This window comes from Hoplias malabaricus, chromosome X1 (assembly GCF_029633855.1).
Source record: "Hoplias malabaricus isolate fHopMal1 chromosome X1, fHopMal1.hap1, whole genome shotgun sequence".
Taxonomy (NCBI): domain Eukaryota; kingdom Metazoa; phylum Chordata; class Actinopteri; order Characiformes; family Erythrinidae; genus Hoplias; species Hoplias malabaricus.
This window is the reverse complement of record NC_089818.1, coordinates 5,391,616-5,409,607: the sequence shown is the minus strand read 5'-3', so window position 1 is coordinate 5,409,607 and position 17,992 is coordinate 5,391,616. Positions and strand designations below refer to the sequence as shown.

Genomic DNA, 17,992 nt, shown 5'->3' with positions numbered 1-17,992 from the left:
CTTTAAATAATGTATGAAGTCTATATGAAATGGTGAATTTGGAGTTATAAAGTTCACTTCCTCTTCTGATCAGCATGACTGTTTCAGAGAGGTTGGCGTAACCATGGCAACGCAAACAACGCCACGGTAGCCAGCAGTTTCCCAGCTTTTATATTCTGGCATATATCTAGCTCTGAATCTGTGTGTGATATCGAATAATGGAGGTCTGCTGGCTTTAAGTGGAGCAGGCCTGCTGCTCCAGCTTCAGATATTGCTCAGATGTTTTTGATAAAAACTTCTAGCTATGTGTTTAGACTTTGATGACTAATAGTCTGTATAAAGGAACCAAGGAGTCTGCCATTTTGTTTAAATAGTCCATTGTTTATTAAGCGATGTGAGACCTACCCAAGCCTTTCATTGAACCTGATATTAACTTACATTAACTTCTACATCGACCTCAGCTTTAAGGCAGTTACACACTGAACATGGCACATTTTGGTTGGAAATTAACCCCCGACAGGATTAGAATGTCTTCTTTAAGTGAAAAAGATCATTTTGCCGCTCACTGAAAAATGCAATCAACAATATATGGTTTATATCTAGCCCACTGTGGTTGTTTGCCCTCTTCTTGACCCGTGAACTGGATTTTAAAATGTGTTCATTAAATATGTCTGGCATCCAATATTTGTTCCCATTTTTGGTTTATAAGAGATATCCACAAGCTTTTGGACGTTTTGTAGAAGTGTGTGTTCAGCCAGGAGCTGCACTTTGTTCTGTTTGTGGAAGTTCTATCACTGGTTAACTGCTGCTTATTTTAAAATATGGACTGAACCTGTAGTTTTAGCTTTAGTGTTTATGGGAGTTAAGTTTTAAAGCAGGTCATTCATGCTGGGTTGCCAGATATTCACATATAATTCATGCAGATTTCACATAACAGTACCTATAAAATAATGTTAATAATTATCATTTATTTGCTACCTTCATTCATTCATTCATTATCTGTAACCCTTATCCAATTCAGGGTCGCGGTGGGTCCAGAGCCTACCTGGAATCATTGGGCGCAAGGCAGGAATACACCCTGGAGGGGGCGCCAGTCCTTCACAGGGCAACACAGACACACACACATTCACACTCACGGACACTTTTGAGTCACCAATCCACCTACCAACGTGTTTTTGGACTGTGGGAGGTAACCGGAGCACTCGGAGGAAACCCACGCAAACACAGAGAGAACACACCACACTCCTCACAGACAGTCACCCGGAGCGGGAATCGAACACAACCTCTGAGCTGTGTGACTGCGACACTATCTGCTGCGCCACCGTGCCACCTTTTGCTATATATAATTTTTAAAGGTCTTCTCTAGTATTTTAATTTTTTTTCCAAAAATACCTAGATGCATATGGACAAGGCCTTATATACAGTGTGCCCTGTTCTACCCAGAGGACTCTTCTGTACCCATCTAAAGCTCCTGTGACTACCTTATGGTTGTGAAACATTAGAGTGAAGGGGTTGTCTGGTCTCATCTCAAGCTCACCCACTACTTTTCCCACTACTTTATATTAGATCACACCTCTCGAAACCCTTCAATCTCAACCCTGTCATAAATCTTACAGAAATGTCTCTGATACTGAATATCTGTCAGAATCCTGCCTGAAAACTTGGAACATCTACAAAAGTATCCGAAAAAAGCAAGATCTCTGCTGTGAAGGTCCAGACGTTTTACTGGTGCTGGCCTCTGGTAGACGCCGTGGATTAGTCCAGATCAGTCAGAACGAGGGCTGGGATGCAGTTTACAAGTGCATGATCAAAGAATCTCAGTCCATGGGTGTTGGGAATTCTTATTTGGGAAACAGATCAGAGTGTTCAGTCCTGAAAAAAGGCAGAGGAGGTGAGAAAGAGCCTGTTTTGCTCCCAGTCCAGGGTGGAACATGCTGGTCTAATTGGCCGATGTGTTAGAAGAATCTTCTGGGGTCATGTTCAGTCTTACACTCCAGGATCTGAAATCGAGGCAGGGTTCAGAAATTCACAACTGAAAAACATTCTATATTGTTGTCATATATTGAAACCTAATGATCATGAACCCTAAAAATGGGTTCTTTAGCTGCTGTTTAGCAAAGGAACTGTAACCATCCACTGGTCATAAGTCTAATGACACCTACATGAGCCTTTAAAGACTTATTTCACCAACCCCAGCTTTAGTTCTCTTTCAAAATAAGATTTTCCAGACTCCTTCAGTGCAGGTAATGGTTATATATCATCACTGCCAGGACCAAACCTTATCTCCAGATGGGTACCCCTATATGAAAAAGTAAAAAAGAGGTTTTCAGTTTTTAATGGAAGTAAATGGAGCACGGTCTTTGGAGATTGTTTTGGACCATCTCTTTGGGTCATACTTTTTTTTTCACAATGTACATGCCTTCTTCAAACGACCTTCATCCACTCACTCACTCACTCACTCACTCATTCATACGTCTTATTTAATCATTTCATCCTCACCAGGGTTTATGTTCAGAGTCTACCAGGCACTTCCTACCATGTGCAAGGCAGGAACACACCTTGACAGAGCACCAGTCCTGTACCGGGCATTGCCCCTACACCCAGTCACTCACTCATTCACACAAGTGGAAAATTTCAGTTATTTCATTCATTATCTGTAAGCGCTTATCCAGTTCAGGGTCGCGGTGAGTCCTACCTGAAATCATTGGGCGCAAGGCGGGAATACACCCTGGAGGGGGCGCCAGTCCTTCACAGGGCAACACAGACACATACACACACACTTTGACACTTTAGAGCTGCCAATCCACCTACCAATGCATGTTTTTGGACTGTGGGAGGAAACCGGAGCACCCAGAGGAAACCCACGCAGACACAGGGAGAACACACCATACTCCTCACAGACAGTCACCCGGAGGAAACCCACACAGACACAGGGAGAACACACCACACTCCTCACAGACAGTCACCCGGAGGAAACCCACGCAGACACAGGGAGAACACACCACACTCCTCACAGTCAGTCACCCGGAGGAAACCCACACAGACACAGGGAGAACACACCACACTCCTCACAGACAGTCACCCGGAGGAAACCCACGCAGACACGGGAGAGAACACTCCTTAAAAACAGATTGTTAATTATTAAATTAACAGAACTTCAATCCAAACCTAAAAATCGTTTATTAATGTTTCTCCTTCAGAACATACAACGTGATGTGACAGAGACCATATAACATACATCGAGGATTATATTTGGTCAAATGGAGTTCTCGGAAAAGCCCGGCAGAAAGGTAAATTCCATGGTATTTTAAAGTTCAGACCTGGCGTTTGATGCCAGTATTTTAATAACTCTGCAGACACTCTTCCAGTGTAATCTTACTCTGACAGGAATATGGAAATGTGAGGGAAGAGACATGTACAGTACAGTCATGATCTGGTATAGGATTGAGAGGGTACTGTGCCACCCTTCAGTCAGATCCTGGAGAGGTTCGTTCTGCTCCTGCCCGAGCGTCTAAATGGAATACGGAGGCCTCATTCATTTGCAATACATTTGAATAAACTTTGCTAAACACTTCTTGCTGTGCAGAGCAGCCGATGGTCGTCCCAGCCCTCTCCCAGCATCTACATAGTTGACTGAACGACTGTTCTAATGATTCATACAATGTGTACAGCCCTTGTGGACTTACATGTAAACCTCTGCCTCAGCCCTGTGCCTAACTTTAAAGAGCTCACTCTGTGATAGTAACGTAACCACTGACACATCACAAATCAATCCAGTGTTAGGAACAAGGGCTGCCCCTTCTGTACTAATCTTATTGTTCGTGTGCTATGCAATGTCTCTCCAATAAGATAGAAGCAAAGAACATGAGTGAATCAGGTCCCAGATTCTCCAGCACTGAGCTCCCTGCAGAACAGCAGCAGTACGACTTCTGAATATATCCATCAGCACAGGAGCAGGAGTGGGTTAGAAGCAGGTTTTTTTTAATAGGCTGGAAATAATATGTTAAAGCCCCAAAGAGAGAGGTGTGAACTAATGAAATACCAGTCAGGAGCTGAACCAACAGAGCAGAATGAAATTAAACTCAACAAGGGATAAGGAACATATGTTAATGACGAAAAAATGGCACTGAGGAAAAATACAGACTCCTTCTCAGAACTACTTCAGCTAAGTTTTAAAGATGAAAATGAACAGCATAGAACTGTCTGGAATAGACATCACTCTTACATCACTGGTAGTGTTATTGTGGGGGCAGAAATCCAGCCAAAACCCATGGAGTGAAATGAGCGAGATCCATGAAATGACGATTAAAAAAGGTCTCGTTGTGTTGTTGGATGCTAGTAGAATGGAAAGAAATGTCTTCATTTTTATAGAATACCACCAGGGCACCAAAGATGCCCTTTGAGGCGAAATACAGATATAAATATGTTATTTTGTTCATTCAGAACCAAAGCTAAATGTGATTAATTAGACATTAAACATTAAAGAAGTCTAACTGAAGAGAGAGGAGTCCCAAATAACACCCTGTACCCTACATAGTGCACTTAATTGATTATAAAACAAAGAGTCTACAAAACCCAATGCACTAAATGATTTGAAGACATGAAGATTGTAGTCGAATATAAACTTTATCAAAGTGAACAGAGCTTCGGATGCAGGAACTGCAGAAAGGTTGGAGATGCAGGCTTTTTTTGTAGCTCACATTTTCAGACAAATACGACTTTGTCCAACTTAAAGCTTAAATAAATTTAGTTTAAAATCCACCCCAGCACAGGGTGAGCCTGGTCATATTCTCTGCCCTTTAAACTATGAGAATTGAAGCCAACTGAAGTCAGCACTCCCAGTATAGACAGTTCCCCAGTGCTTAGACCCTTCTATCCAACACTAGTCAGAGGAATGACTCGTTTTTCATGCGTTCATTTGGAGATTCAGTCACTGTGTCTGGTCACTGTTGGACGTGGTGTACACCTAACTGAGCAAATGGGGCTGGACTCCTGGTGATGCTCCAAAAGTTCAAAGCTAGCAGTCAAACGGCTGGCCTTTAAAACCTCATTTATCCTAATGTGGCTAAAAGACCCCTGGAATATCCTCTCCATGCCGTTTCCATGGCGACCCAAAACCTTCAGTGTTGTGGACCACGGTGACACGAGCTGAACAAGTCAGCAGTGGCTTTTCTGCGAACTCTGAGAAAGGAACACTGGTGCCCCCCCCACCACCACCTCCCACCTCCCGCCCCAAATAATCCCCTGCATGCGTCAGGCCTTTATGACCAATAATAAACACCCAGGCTGAGATATCGGCCCTCCCTCTCCCTCTGCTGAGTGGGGTATTAATTTGGTAAATCTGTCGCGGGGGCCATGCTGACTCAGTCCGGCTCGCTCACCTCGACTGACCCGCCGTACGGTCGAGAGATTTAGGACCGCCACGAAGGATGCCATTTCAATAAGCTGCATTCCCCTCCCCACCACCATCGCCACCCATGCTGGATTTAGCCCCCCCCCCTCCCCCCTCCCACCCCACAAAAGGCTGTTAGTTCTACATTTACAGGTCTGAATGGAGAGATGAGTGAAAGAGAGTGAGAGGAAGTGCCAATAAATAGGTTTCCATTTTCCTACCCACTTTTTTTTTTCTTTAAATCTTCCCTCCTGGTCTTCCTCCATCCTCTCCTGAAAAAGGCTTCTACCCGGTGACTTTGCACTTCTTTTGTGGAGGGAGGGGGTCATGGACACTGTGCTTATTCACACATGTAATGCATTGACTGCTTTATTTATTTATTTATTTATTTATTTATTTATTTAATTATTAACCAGGGCAAACTACAACTGGACCACTGACTTCAACTTATAGGCTGCTTTGAGGTGTCTCTTTCTCTCTCTCTCTCTCTCTCTCTCTCTCTCTCTCTCACACGCACACACACACACATGCACACACACACACACACACACATACAGGTCTTTAAGTCTTATGAGGACATCCCTTGCCAAACCAGTTAAGACGTGGTTTAGTGGGACCCACCTTTCCCTTTGCCCTACAGCGCTGCTGGAAACACCAAAAAAATTCTCTATTTTTACAGAACCCAAATATCACCTTAATTTGTTTCTACACAAATGTAAGCTCTTACTATGTCCACCTGACAACATGCTTGTATATGGGGACATCCTGAAAATCTCCCGCCTACGGCAAGACTGTGGTTTGTGAGGTCATACCTACTTTACCAGGACACTGATTTAACAATACACAAAAAAGGCCATTTCACTGTATTGTAAGGACAGAGGTGGTTTACTGGTACTTGATCACACACAAACACAAACATAACAGTTGCATTCCAAAGACACATGTGATTAAGCAGAACAGGTCCCTGTAAACAACAAACTCTGGACATGAGCATCTCGCTTCTGTTAGTGTTAACTGCAGCTCCAGTTATAACAACAAACAAATAATTAAACACATCTTTAATTAACATGCTGCAGGTGTAAAACCACACTTTTCCCAGATGGTTAAAGAACTAAGTGAACAAAAATCATGCCCATGTCCTTGAAAAAAAATCTTCATTTAGATTGAATTTTCCTTTTAAAGGTGATCCCTCTATTTCTAACAAAGTCTCTTATATTTTGTGCACTTCGGTCCTTCAACACAGGATCCTCAGCATCCTTGCACTGCTGACATTCTGCCATTGTGGCCAGTTTCCCTTTTGTTATGTGAGGCTTGAAATGTTTCATCACAGCCATCACCTCCTGTTTAGACCACAGTGTTCTTGTCCTCTTCTTAGTGTTTTCAACCTCTTCTGGGCTGTGATCAGTACACACTATCAAAGAAAATAAAAAGTCAGATTAACCAATTGATTACCATGGCAGGATAGACATTTCTGGGAATAGAATTAAAAAATAAAAGAAATTAAAACAAATGGAGCAGATCATCTTTATTCCAAGCACAACACACAAACAAGGATCATTTTCTCAAAGAATGGCTTGGAATAACAAATCATAACATTCATTCATTATACGGCTTATCCAGTTCAGGGTGACGGTGGGTCTAGAGCCTACCTGGAATCATTGGGCACAAGGCAGGAATATACCCCGGAGGGGGTGCCAGACCCTCACATTCAGTCACACACTCACACCTACAAACCCTTTTGAGTCTCCAATTCACCTACCAACATTTGTTTTTGTGGGAGGACTGTGGGAGGAAACCAGAGCAACCGGAGGAAGCCCACGCAGACACAGGGAGAACACACCACACTCCTCACAGTCAGTCACCCGGAGGAAACCCACGCAGACACAGGGAGAACACACCACACTCCTCACAGTCAGTCACCCGGAGCGGGACTTGAACCCACAACCTCCAGGACCCTGGAGCTGTGACAGAGACACTACCTGCTGTACCACCATGCCGCCCCAAATCATAACAGACCAAATAAAATATGGCTATAAGATACCTTGAGCCCTTCTAATAGCACTGTTCGAACTGTTCCGAGTCTTCTGCATCCCTAAAAGACAGGGAATTGCATTAATGTTGGGGGAAAAATAAATAAATAAAAGAAACATTGAATGAGAAGGTGTACTGTACTTATATATATATATATATATATATATATAAAACTCACTGGTCGGTCTTGGGGCACTCATAGCATCATCCACTGCCTCATTATCAGGTTCACTTTCATTGCTGTCTTCAGTTGCGTTGATCTCGTCTTAAAAGTATAAGCAAGTAAAATTGAGTTGGTAACACATTCTACTTTACATTAGTTAAAAGTTATGCAAGATATCATTGCTGACGAATCAAAACCTTGTATTTCCAACTTATAATTCAAGTGTAACATGATTTTATTACAAAAAAATTAGAATTATTTATTTTGATCCTCTTGTCAAGTTAAGCGCAACTGACAAGAGAAAAAAAAGAGAAGATTTTGTTCCCACTTCAACAATACAGCAGCATTTTCACAATTTCATTTTGATAGCATTTAATGTGTCTCCAGTGCTAACATAATACACCTACAGATGCATACCTTCAATCTCAATCTCATCAAGTGATTTGCCTTGCAGATCGGAGAGACATCCCTTTTCCATGGCCAGCAAAATCTTTGATACCTTAGCGAGCTGAGTAGTCGCTTCTGGAAGCCTGTAATAATCACGGTGTACACGAATATCATGTCCCAAGAAGTCTGCGACTTGATCCAGTTCATTATTTTTTAGATTGAGTATTTGTGAGAGAGTAGCCACATGTTTGCGCAAGTGTGTTGATCGGAGGTGTTCTGGATTGTGAGCGCCACACTGAACTGAATAAAGCCGCAGACAGTCCTGACCTCTGTAATGGCTTTCACAGCTGGGTCTGGCAAACAAGAAGCAGTTTGCATCTGGTACCCCACATAACTTCCTTGTAGTAACCAATAGAGTCAGAGCATCAACCATGTCTGGTGAGAGAAGAACAGGGACCTTTCGCCCCCTTTTTCCTTTGATCTCAACTCTGCTGAAATGGTTGCAGAGTTTCTGTTCAAAATTTGAAAGACCAACTGCAACATCCTCATGCAGAAGAGTTTCATCTCTTTCTTGAAAACTAGCAAGATGCATTTTTGACACCTCTCCTGCACGTCTTCGGTTAAAAACAATTATTCTTGCAAGTGTAGTTTTGGCAAGCTCAGCATAGCTTTGTGGTGAGGGTGTCTTCTTCAGATTTTCAGATGCTGCCTCTGCAACTGCCTCCAGGTGCTTGTGAAGAAGCTGAACATCATGAGTGAAAGGCAATGTTAATGGCTTGTTGAATTTTGCCTCATTTAGTGTACTTAAAGCTGTGTGAGAGATTAGCTCTGACCATTTGGTGGTATACAGCTTTTTGAAGATCTCTGTTGACTTGATTAAATTTTCATCTTCTGCCATAAGGGCCCTACATTGAATGATCTCACAAACCTTCTTCAATGTGTGCCCCAATTTCAGTGCTAGGCTTGGTGTTTGGTAGCAGTTCCTTTCTTCGTCATAACCTGAGACTTTCTTAACAGCTTGAATAACACTAGAAAAATTAGCAGGTTTTACAGCTTCTTCTAGGTTGTGAACAGAAGACTCACTGCGCAAAGTCAACAAAAACCTCCCAATTTCACGGAGCTTCTGACGAATATACTCAAATTTGGTAGGGTCATTCCCATGTTTGTTGAAGAAACACTGTGCTAGTTGAAGAATGCAGAAGTCATTGCGTACTACTGAGGCAACCTCATCTTGCTTCATTGCACTCAAGAGCTTCCAAACTCCTTGGGATATCTGTTGTGAGAATGTGGACTCAGCCAGAGCTGCCAAACCCAAAACTTTGGTTCTTCCTTCCTGTTTGTTTAGTATTCCTGGGTTTGAGGAACATCTTCTTGCATGTCTCCACAGGTCTTTACGCACAAACATCCCTTTGCAATACATGCAGTGTACAAATTGTTTTGAATCACAAGCTCTATTTGGTCTTCGTTTTACTTTAAGGAATCCACTTCCTTTCTGTAAAACATCCGAATTATGTTGATAGTTGCCCTTATTCCTAATTTTTTCCAGCAAATGTTTACGTTCTTTTGAGCACTTTGGAAAAGAAAATGCTTCTGCAACTTCAACTTCTGTCATGTGGGTTTTCAAGTGGCGAGAAAGTTTTGACTGTGGTTTCCCACAAATGTAACAAAAGTTTTTCTTGTTTTCAGAACAAGAAATTACAGATGATTGAACAGCCATAGCATCATCCTGTCCTGTCACTGAAGCATCTTGATCTTCATGCAAATCACTCTCACCAGATGCACCACTTACATCCAATAGATTTACCCTTGTAGGTATTACAGTTACTGATCTGGATAAAACCAAGTCATTTGTTCCACTACCTAATGCTGCAGCTTCTGATGACAGGTTAGTATTGGAACTTGGCTTGACCTGAACTTTCGGTGAAAGTATATCCTCCCATTCTCTAGAGCTGTCTGATTCATGATCTGACTCTATACCAGTCAACTGCTCCTCATAGCAAAATAAATCAGCTTCTTCATACAAACATGCTTCTTTCCTGGGCTTTAGACACTGCTTGCCACTGCCTTTGCTTTCATATTTTCGAAAAAACTTTAAACCGCAAAATTTGGTGAATGGGACTTTCTGCTCATTGACTTGGCTCTTGTTTGCACATTCTAATGCAAGCTCAACTGAACTGTCTGATTCACTGTCTGAGTCTGACTCTGGCACATATTCTTCATCTGTTGACTGAGAGTTATCCTCATCAGAACTTGAATCCCCTTTTCCCTAGTACCAGAAAATAGAAGATCACTATACACGCTTTGTAACAAATGGTAATCGTTCTTAAAACATCTTTGAATGTACATACCCATGACACCGGGACTGTTCCACTCTTCTCAAGTTTTTTAAAGCAAGACTTGTGCCAGAAAGAAGAGCAGACTACAAAAGATAAACATATTAAAACAGTGATGCATCTGTAATTAAAATCACACATTAACTGCAGCCTTTACACAAGGAGATGGACTGATGTAGCCCACCACTTTATTCTAAACTGTTTAGACTGGTTTCACTCAATATCACAAACAATCATACTTTAAATTGGGGTACAAGAACAATTAAAAAATGTATTGTATATTATGTGGAAACAGCCCAAATACTTTAGATGAGTAAATTATATAATATATATATTTTAACAAAATCTAGAGTTTAAAATGTTTCTATCCATCAACTAACAATCAGTTTAAAAAAATGACATATCAAACATTTTACAGTTCACAGGCACATCCATAATGACATGCTATTAATCATTTTCTGTCATTTACTAACATAGACCACACCCAGAGAAGCGTCCGAGAGGGGGGCGAACTCAGAAGGTTTGGGCTGGAGTTCGAGGTGGCTCGGAGGCGTGTGCGCAAAAGCCGTGCCCACAAAATTAGACGGTTGCCAATCGTTCATGGGCCACGAGCAGATCGTGGACGTGGGTACGGATGTATCTGTGGTAGTGAGAGTGAAGGGGTATAAATAGAGCTGTGGAGAGGTAACTGGGGCGTGGTCTAGCTCCCAAAACTACGTCACATGGTGACTTCACTAATATCTAAATAATAATTGTTACTGACCTTTACACTGTAGACCAATCCACTTGAGTGATGCAACTGGTCCAACACATTCCACACACTTGTTCATGCTTGAAACCGTTGCAAGGGCTATTTCATGTTCACAGTTCTGGTGACAAAAGTGATATTTTCTGATGAGGATATATTAAAATCTAGAGAATTATAGTTTAAAATTCTGCAGTCATTGTCTTGAGGATCACACAGTGTAAATTCTAATGGTAAAAAAAGCTCAGTGCGCATTTAATTTACTTTAGTTTTCCAACACTTTGATTTGTCAGTGGAGCATTGGGACCCCTTCACGGATCTTTCACATAGTCTCCCTAGTTATAGAATAAAAATAAATTGTTCAGAGGAACATGGAAAAAGGTGTTCCAGTATTTATTAAACCTACATGAAAAAAGGATTCACTTTTTGAAAACTTGTTCTTCATGGCAGGAACAGGCAGGATTACCTTCTCTCAAAGTAAGCCACAAAACTATTAAAGTTCAAGCAAACAAAGGCACAAAATTGTGTGAACGTTTGCTCACTATGGTGCATGTAAAACATACATTTACTAGTATGTGTAACAATGCACAACATTCAGTGGTGGTTCAATATGAGTTTCAAAACAACAAAAACAAATGCATGACTGAACATGTACCTTGTGTTCATGTGTTAATGTTTTGAGGTTTCAACCCTGTTCACAGCTAACAATGCATATATTTTGGGTTCAGCTTGGTTTTTGATATTTTGTAAGCTAAAATTATAGAGTTCTAATAATATACACTGATTGATTTGGCTCAGATAGAACTTTTTCAGCACCTGAAAAAAATCACAACCCGTACAATTTATTATAGACTTAAAAACTGTCAGTTGAGCATGTGTGTTCAAACATATGGCACCTGAAATTTTAGGCATTTAACATTACCCTTTCAGTCTGCTCCCTTGTTGCGACAGGACTCTTTCTCTCAGGCTGCATTTGGTCCTGGACAGAGTAGTCACAAAACCACAATTTTCACTTAAAATTCAGGTGCTCAGTAATTAATTGTCAAAACAAATCTGACTATGGACCATGGACAGTCAAAACAAATACTAATCGTTAACAGAATAATATGATAAACGATATGATTAAAATATGATTTACTGCAACACCTGTATGTGACAGAGTGCCTATAATATTGTGATACTCACAGCACAATCCCTCTCAGTTTCCTCTCTTGTTCTTTCTCTTGGAACCTGTGGATGCCAATTCTCAGGTTGCAGTTGGTCCTCCGTGGTCAACAGTGAGGTGGGCGAAACCAGAGTATCTGCTTGAGCTACATTCTATAAATAAATAAAATCAGAAATGTGGTTCCACACATCAGGTAGAAATGCTTTAGCTTTGAAAAGCCCCCAATGATCCAACCATTCATATCAAAAGATCCTTTAACTGATTTGTAATCTTAAAATTCATCAGAAGTTACCTGTTCCATCTCTCTGACAGGTGGCAGGGTTGGCATCGGAATACTGACAGGTCCTTCCTCAGGAACAATCTAGCAGTTTCAGGGAGAATATAACAAATATCATTGCTAGGCCTATGTCATATGTTCTTCTGTGGTCAATTTACTGAAAGGGTGTGAAAACTATGTACTAGACCATCTAGGACATGTGCTAGAGCTTCAGAAACAGATGCCATTGAGATCACAATTTTGTCTTACACTATATACAGAGGCTGCCATCAGTATGAACTAAGTCCCTGTAAAACATAGTCCTTACAAAACAGGTCTTGGACTTATACACTAACACACACAAATTCCCAGTAAACACTGCAGTCCCAGTAAGTACTAAAGTCCATATATAGAAGGTTTCTGTCACACACATTAACACACAGATCTTCCATTAATCGATACAAAGAACTGAGACATTTTCTCACACCTTTTTTCAGTATGAACTAAGTCCCTGTAAAACATAGTCCTTACAAAACAGGTCTAGGACTTACACAGTAACACACACAAAATCCCAGTAAACACTGCAGTCCCAGTAAGTACCATAGAAGGTTTATGTCAGACACATTAACAGACAGATATTCCATTAATCGATACAAAGAACTGAGACATTTTCTCACACCTTTTTTTCAGTACATATCTATGTCCTTATTAAACGTACTGTACCTGGACCTATACACACACACTAGATTAATTCTATGAGAAATAACTGAATTATGTTCACACATCACTACTTACCTCACATGTTGCTTCAGGTATCTGTTTTTTTGGTTGCAGTTGGTCTCCCTCATTAACTGTCTGTAGGCTGGTATTGATAACTGCAGGCTTCGGAAACAGATACAATGAATTAGAGCAACAAATATAAGAGCAATATATTACTGTTAAATTAGCATTTTTGAACTTCTTATTTACAGTGAATGCTTTTCTTTAAATACCTTGCATCTCCATGGCCATTCAGAGTCACCATAGTTGTACGTGATCTCTTCTCCAGGATTTATGTTTCTTGTTGCAAATAAACCCAGATGGGGTTTTCCTGCAATTGTGATTGTTTTCATTTTGCTATTTGGATTAAGATGGTCATCGTTCACAAGTCTCCCAAGAGAGCCATCTTCCAGAGACGCATCAACACTGAAAAATATTCATAAATCAGAACAGATACTAGAATAATACAAATCATATATATTCTCATATATTTTACAAAGCTAACAGATAATGTAATATTATACATACCAAAAGAGCTTTCCATTGTAGCGAAATTCAAACATGAATACATTCAGGGCATCATGATATACTTTTTGTCGTTTTTCACATTCATGTTTGCTTAATAGTTCTCCTCTGTATTCTAAAAGAAAGTCTCCCTTATCAAAATGGACACAGCTGAATACCCCACGGCCTACATGAGAAAACAGAGATGATGTTAAACTACTATTCCACAGTCCTGAGTCTGCTTGTTGCTAATAGGAAACACTCCATGAGCTATTCTGTATAATATACAATTAAACATACACACTGAATTACCTTTATCTTGATTTATGTATTTCATATCAAACCCATCTTTGTCCTTACAAACAGATGCAAAATATGCAGCCTCCTCTTTTGGATTAGGTTTTCTCTTTCGTGGCTCCCTGGCAGCCATCTTCTTTATTGGTGTTATTGTTCCTAGCAAAAATATTTAAGTTTTATTTTGTTCCTTCATATGATAAAATGTTGTACTTGTTTATGTCACAATGTTATTATTAGAATTTCAATATCTATTCATCTTTTGTACAGCTGATGACCTACAGCTCTGCATTAGTGAAAAAGCTATATATTTCTATATGGTGAGTGCGCTGTGACAACTGATGACCAAGGTTTACTCAACCCTGACTCACAAAGGCACAGCAAACCTCAAACAGAGGATGGCTTAACTGACACTCAGCTTAATTAACCCCCTGAAACAACTGAGAAAACCTTAATCAGCACTCACCCAGTCATATTAAACCCCATAAACAACAGAGAATGACTAAACTAGCACTCACCCAGTTGTGATAATTAAGTAATTGTATAACAAGTTACCTTGATGCTAATATTACACTGAAAATCACATAGAAATGCTAAGCGGGATTTAGCATTATTTTTTTGGTCCTAATCGTCTGCCCAGACCTCATAAAAAACTAGCTTTTCATTCATGCACACCCCCGAAGGCATTAGCAAATGTGTGCAAAATATACAAATCCTTATATTATTTTTATAGTCCATTTCTTACCTGTTACTTCAGTCTGCTAAAATCTCCATGCAAAGTGCTGCCTCCTCAGCACGCTGAAACTCCGCCCACTGACACGACGATGCAATCATGATTGAGAGGGCTCCTAGCCAATCACAGCTCCAGTTGTCTATCCAAAGCCCAGCCAATCAGCAGTCGCAAATCTTAACGCTACGGTCACACTGGAGCCGTTCCCACACCAGGCTACAGGGGCGCTATTCCGAATTTGGAGTTAACACAGTGTTAAGCGAGATTCTGGTTTTTATGGTGTAAAAGGACTTGGCGCCAAAATTTGAGCGGGAGTTTTTCTGACGTAGATAAGAGCACCCACAGTGCTGGAATTATGAGGACACCAGCCCTGTCCTCATAAACGCAAATGTCCCCGTAATGTCGGTACGTAGTCAGGTGAAAAGTCCTCGTAAACCATAAAAACCAACGCACACAGACACACACACACACACACACACACGCACACATACACGCACACGCATACACACGCACACATACACACACACGCACACACACACACACACACACACACACACACACATACACACACACATAGAGCAGCGAACAGCAAACTCCAGCACTCTGGACGCATTTACATGTCCTTCTCAAGGGTACTTCAGCCATGGATGTTGAGGGAGGAGACAGTGCTGTTCATTCACAGCCCTTAGTTTCCTGCTGCCTACCCCTCCCACCATGAACTTATTACTCTTCTTCATATTCAAGAACTACTATAAATCTAACGTGGGTAACACTATAGTTAAAGTGCCCTAATAACAGTGTAAGAAATAATGCAATTACAAGTAACACGTTATAATTGTTGTATAAAATGTAAATACATGGTAATTACACAAATGATACCTATTACACAATTGTAATTATATAATTGTATTCCACAATATAATTGCAGTTACATTAATTACACTATGTACAATGTAATAAGAGCAAAAAGATCCACATTTGGACACTTAAGGTCACCATACTTCGACATATATTTGAAGTCGCAAAGCCGAGACTAAACTGCGCGTAGATTGGAGGGTGTAAAATTGGATTTGCACAGAGGCCAGGACCTCTCCATTCCCAGGAGAATGACAGAAGCCACACAGGTCACCAGTGCCCAGTGCCAAGAGTCGGTTAGAGGGGTATAAACCCTGGGTAGCAGTGGAACTGATGGAGGAGTTGTCCTTTCATGTGTGTGTGTGTGTGTGTGTGTGTGTGTGTGTGTGTGTGTGTGTGTGTGTGTGAGTGTGTATGTGTGTGTATGTGTGTGTGTGTGTGTGTGTGTGTGTGTGAGTGTGTATGTGTGTGTATATGTGTGTGTGTGTGTGTGTGTTCATTGACACAAGTGTCAAATGCAGAAGAAACTGTTGTCGTACACAATGAAAATAAAAGCAGGTTTCTCACATTTCTCATATTTCTATCACAAAGGGTCAGGCTGAACTTTGTTATCATACCTACCACAACTGACTAATGCATTTTTCAGAAACAGAAGCCCATGCATATATTGATGGAGGAATGAGACACCCTCCCACACTACCACCCCCTGCCTCTTTCAACACCTACTGTTTTTTTTTAAAGTGGTTAACATAATGTTTGGCACAGTGAACGTCTCCGTTTCAAAAGAGCCGCGCCCACGCAAGACTGGTACAAAAGAACAAAGAAGCGAGATAGAGGCGAGGCAGGCCGGGGGCTTTCTCTCCCAACTCCAATCAGCAGATTTTTTTCCGTTTTTTAGAGTTAGAGGGTAGGGGGAAATCCTGAAAGAAACGCCCCTCGGATATTCTCCATTACCAGACAAAACTGCTTTGTAGATGTGAGCGAGGCTAAATCCCGCAAGGCATAACATTCCCACAGCTGAGGCGTCTCTGTGAAACCGAGCTGGAGCCATTTCTCTCTCCATTTGTAGGTAAGGAAACATCAAACTGCGACAGAAGTTGAGGGCACAAAAGAAAGGCAGCATCTTTCCGTAGACGCTCCTCCTGTCCCTGGCTGAACTTTCTCAAGCGCTCCGGAGCGGCTGCTTCTGTCTGGTCTCTAGGTTTACTGACCGACTCTGGTGCAGCTGCTGCTTTGTAACTCAAACAAACCGGAATACACTACAGAAATACACCACAGGGCACAGCAAAGGAGAACAGAACAAACAGGCCCTGCTTGTTTTGGAGCTTTTTCCCCCTCCTGTATCTAATGTAGCTTTGTCTTGTTGGTTGCAGGGGAGCGCCTGGGTTCCTAGGTATGACATGATGTACATTCATTGCATTTGGATGTTTCCTGTTAACCCATAAACCAAAGAAATGCCATGGCACCAATCAGTTTAGTGCTAAATGGCATTTGGTAGAATTATCACATGGACACCCCACTGGAAAGAGCTAATCACATCTTTCACATGATAATTGTGTGTAATTCTTACAATCTGACAGCTGTAACTGCAAACAGCGTAATCAACCGCTGTGCCCCAGCATCACCAGCCAGTTTTGTTGTGATGTATATGTCAGTTTGAAGTTTTTAGTTGTGATCACCTTGAAGTGAAGACGATATCTGTGTTGTGACTTATGTCCAGTCTTTATTTTTGACGAATGTAACCCACAGTGGTGCGGTTTATATGTTTATTCATTCATTCATTCACTCATTATCTGCAACCCTTATCCAGTTCAGGGTCGTGGTGGGTCCAGAGCCTACCTGGAATCATTGGGTGCAAGGCGGGAATACACCCTGGAGGGGGCGCCAGTCCTTCACAGGGCAACACACACTCACACACACATTCACTCACACCTATGATCACTTTTGAGTCGCCAGTCCACCTACCAACGTGTGTTTTTGGACTGTGGGAGGAAACCGGAGCACCCAGAGGAAACCCATGCAGACACAGGGAGAACACACCACACTCCTCACAGACAGTCACCCGGAGGAAACCCATGAAGACACAGGGAGAACACACCACACTCCTCACAGACAGTCACCCGGAGGAAACCCACACAGACACAGAGGGAACACACCAAACTCCTCACAGACAGTCACCCGGAGGAAGCCCACGCAGACACAGGGAGAACACACCACACTCCTCACAGACAGTCACTCGGAGGAAACCCACGCAGACACAGGGAGAACACACCACACTCCTCACAGACAGTCACTCGGAGGAAACCCACGCAGCCACAGGGAGAACACACCACACTCCTCACAGACAGTCACCCGGAGGAAACCCACGCAGACACAGGGAGAACACACTACACTCCTCA

At 41.7% G+C, this 17,992-nt stretch overlaps 1 protein-coding gene across 1 annotated transcript; it reads right to left on the bottom strand.

The window, feature by feature from the left end:
* Positions 1–5,518: 5,518 nt before the first annotated feature.
* On the bottom strand, positions 5,519–13,894 carry LOC136676064 (uncharacterized). The gene is made up of 14 exons (XM_066652916.1): positions 13,739–13,894; positions 13,444–13,636; positions 13,247–13,333; positions 12,488–12,556; positions 12,216–12,347; positions 11,953–12,009; positions 11,049–11,154; positions 10,301–10,371; positions 10,154–10,218; positions 7,983–8,095; positions 7,581–7,667; positions 7,413–7,463; positions 6,597–6,782; positions 5,519–5,526 (listed from the first exon to the last, which is right to left on the bottom strand). Exons 1-14 carry the CDS (start codon positions 13,771–13,773, stop codon positions 5,519–5,521), a joined length of 1,260 nt encoding a protein of 419 aa, XP_066509013.1. The 5' UTR covers positions 13,774–13,894.
* Between the last annotated feature and the right edge of the window lie 4,098 nt (positions 13,895–17,992).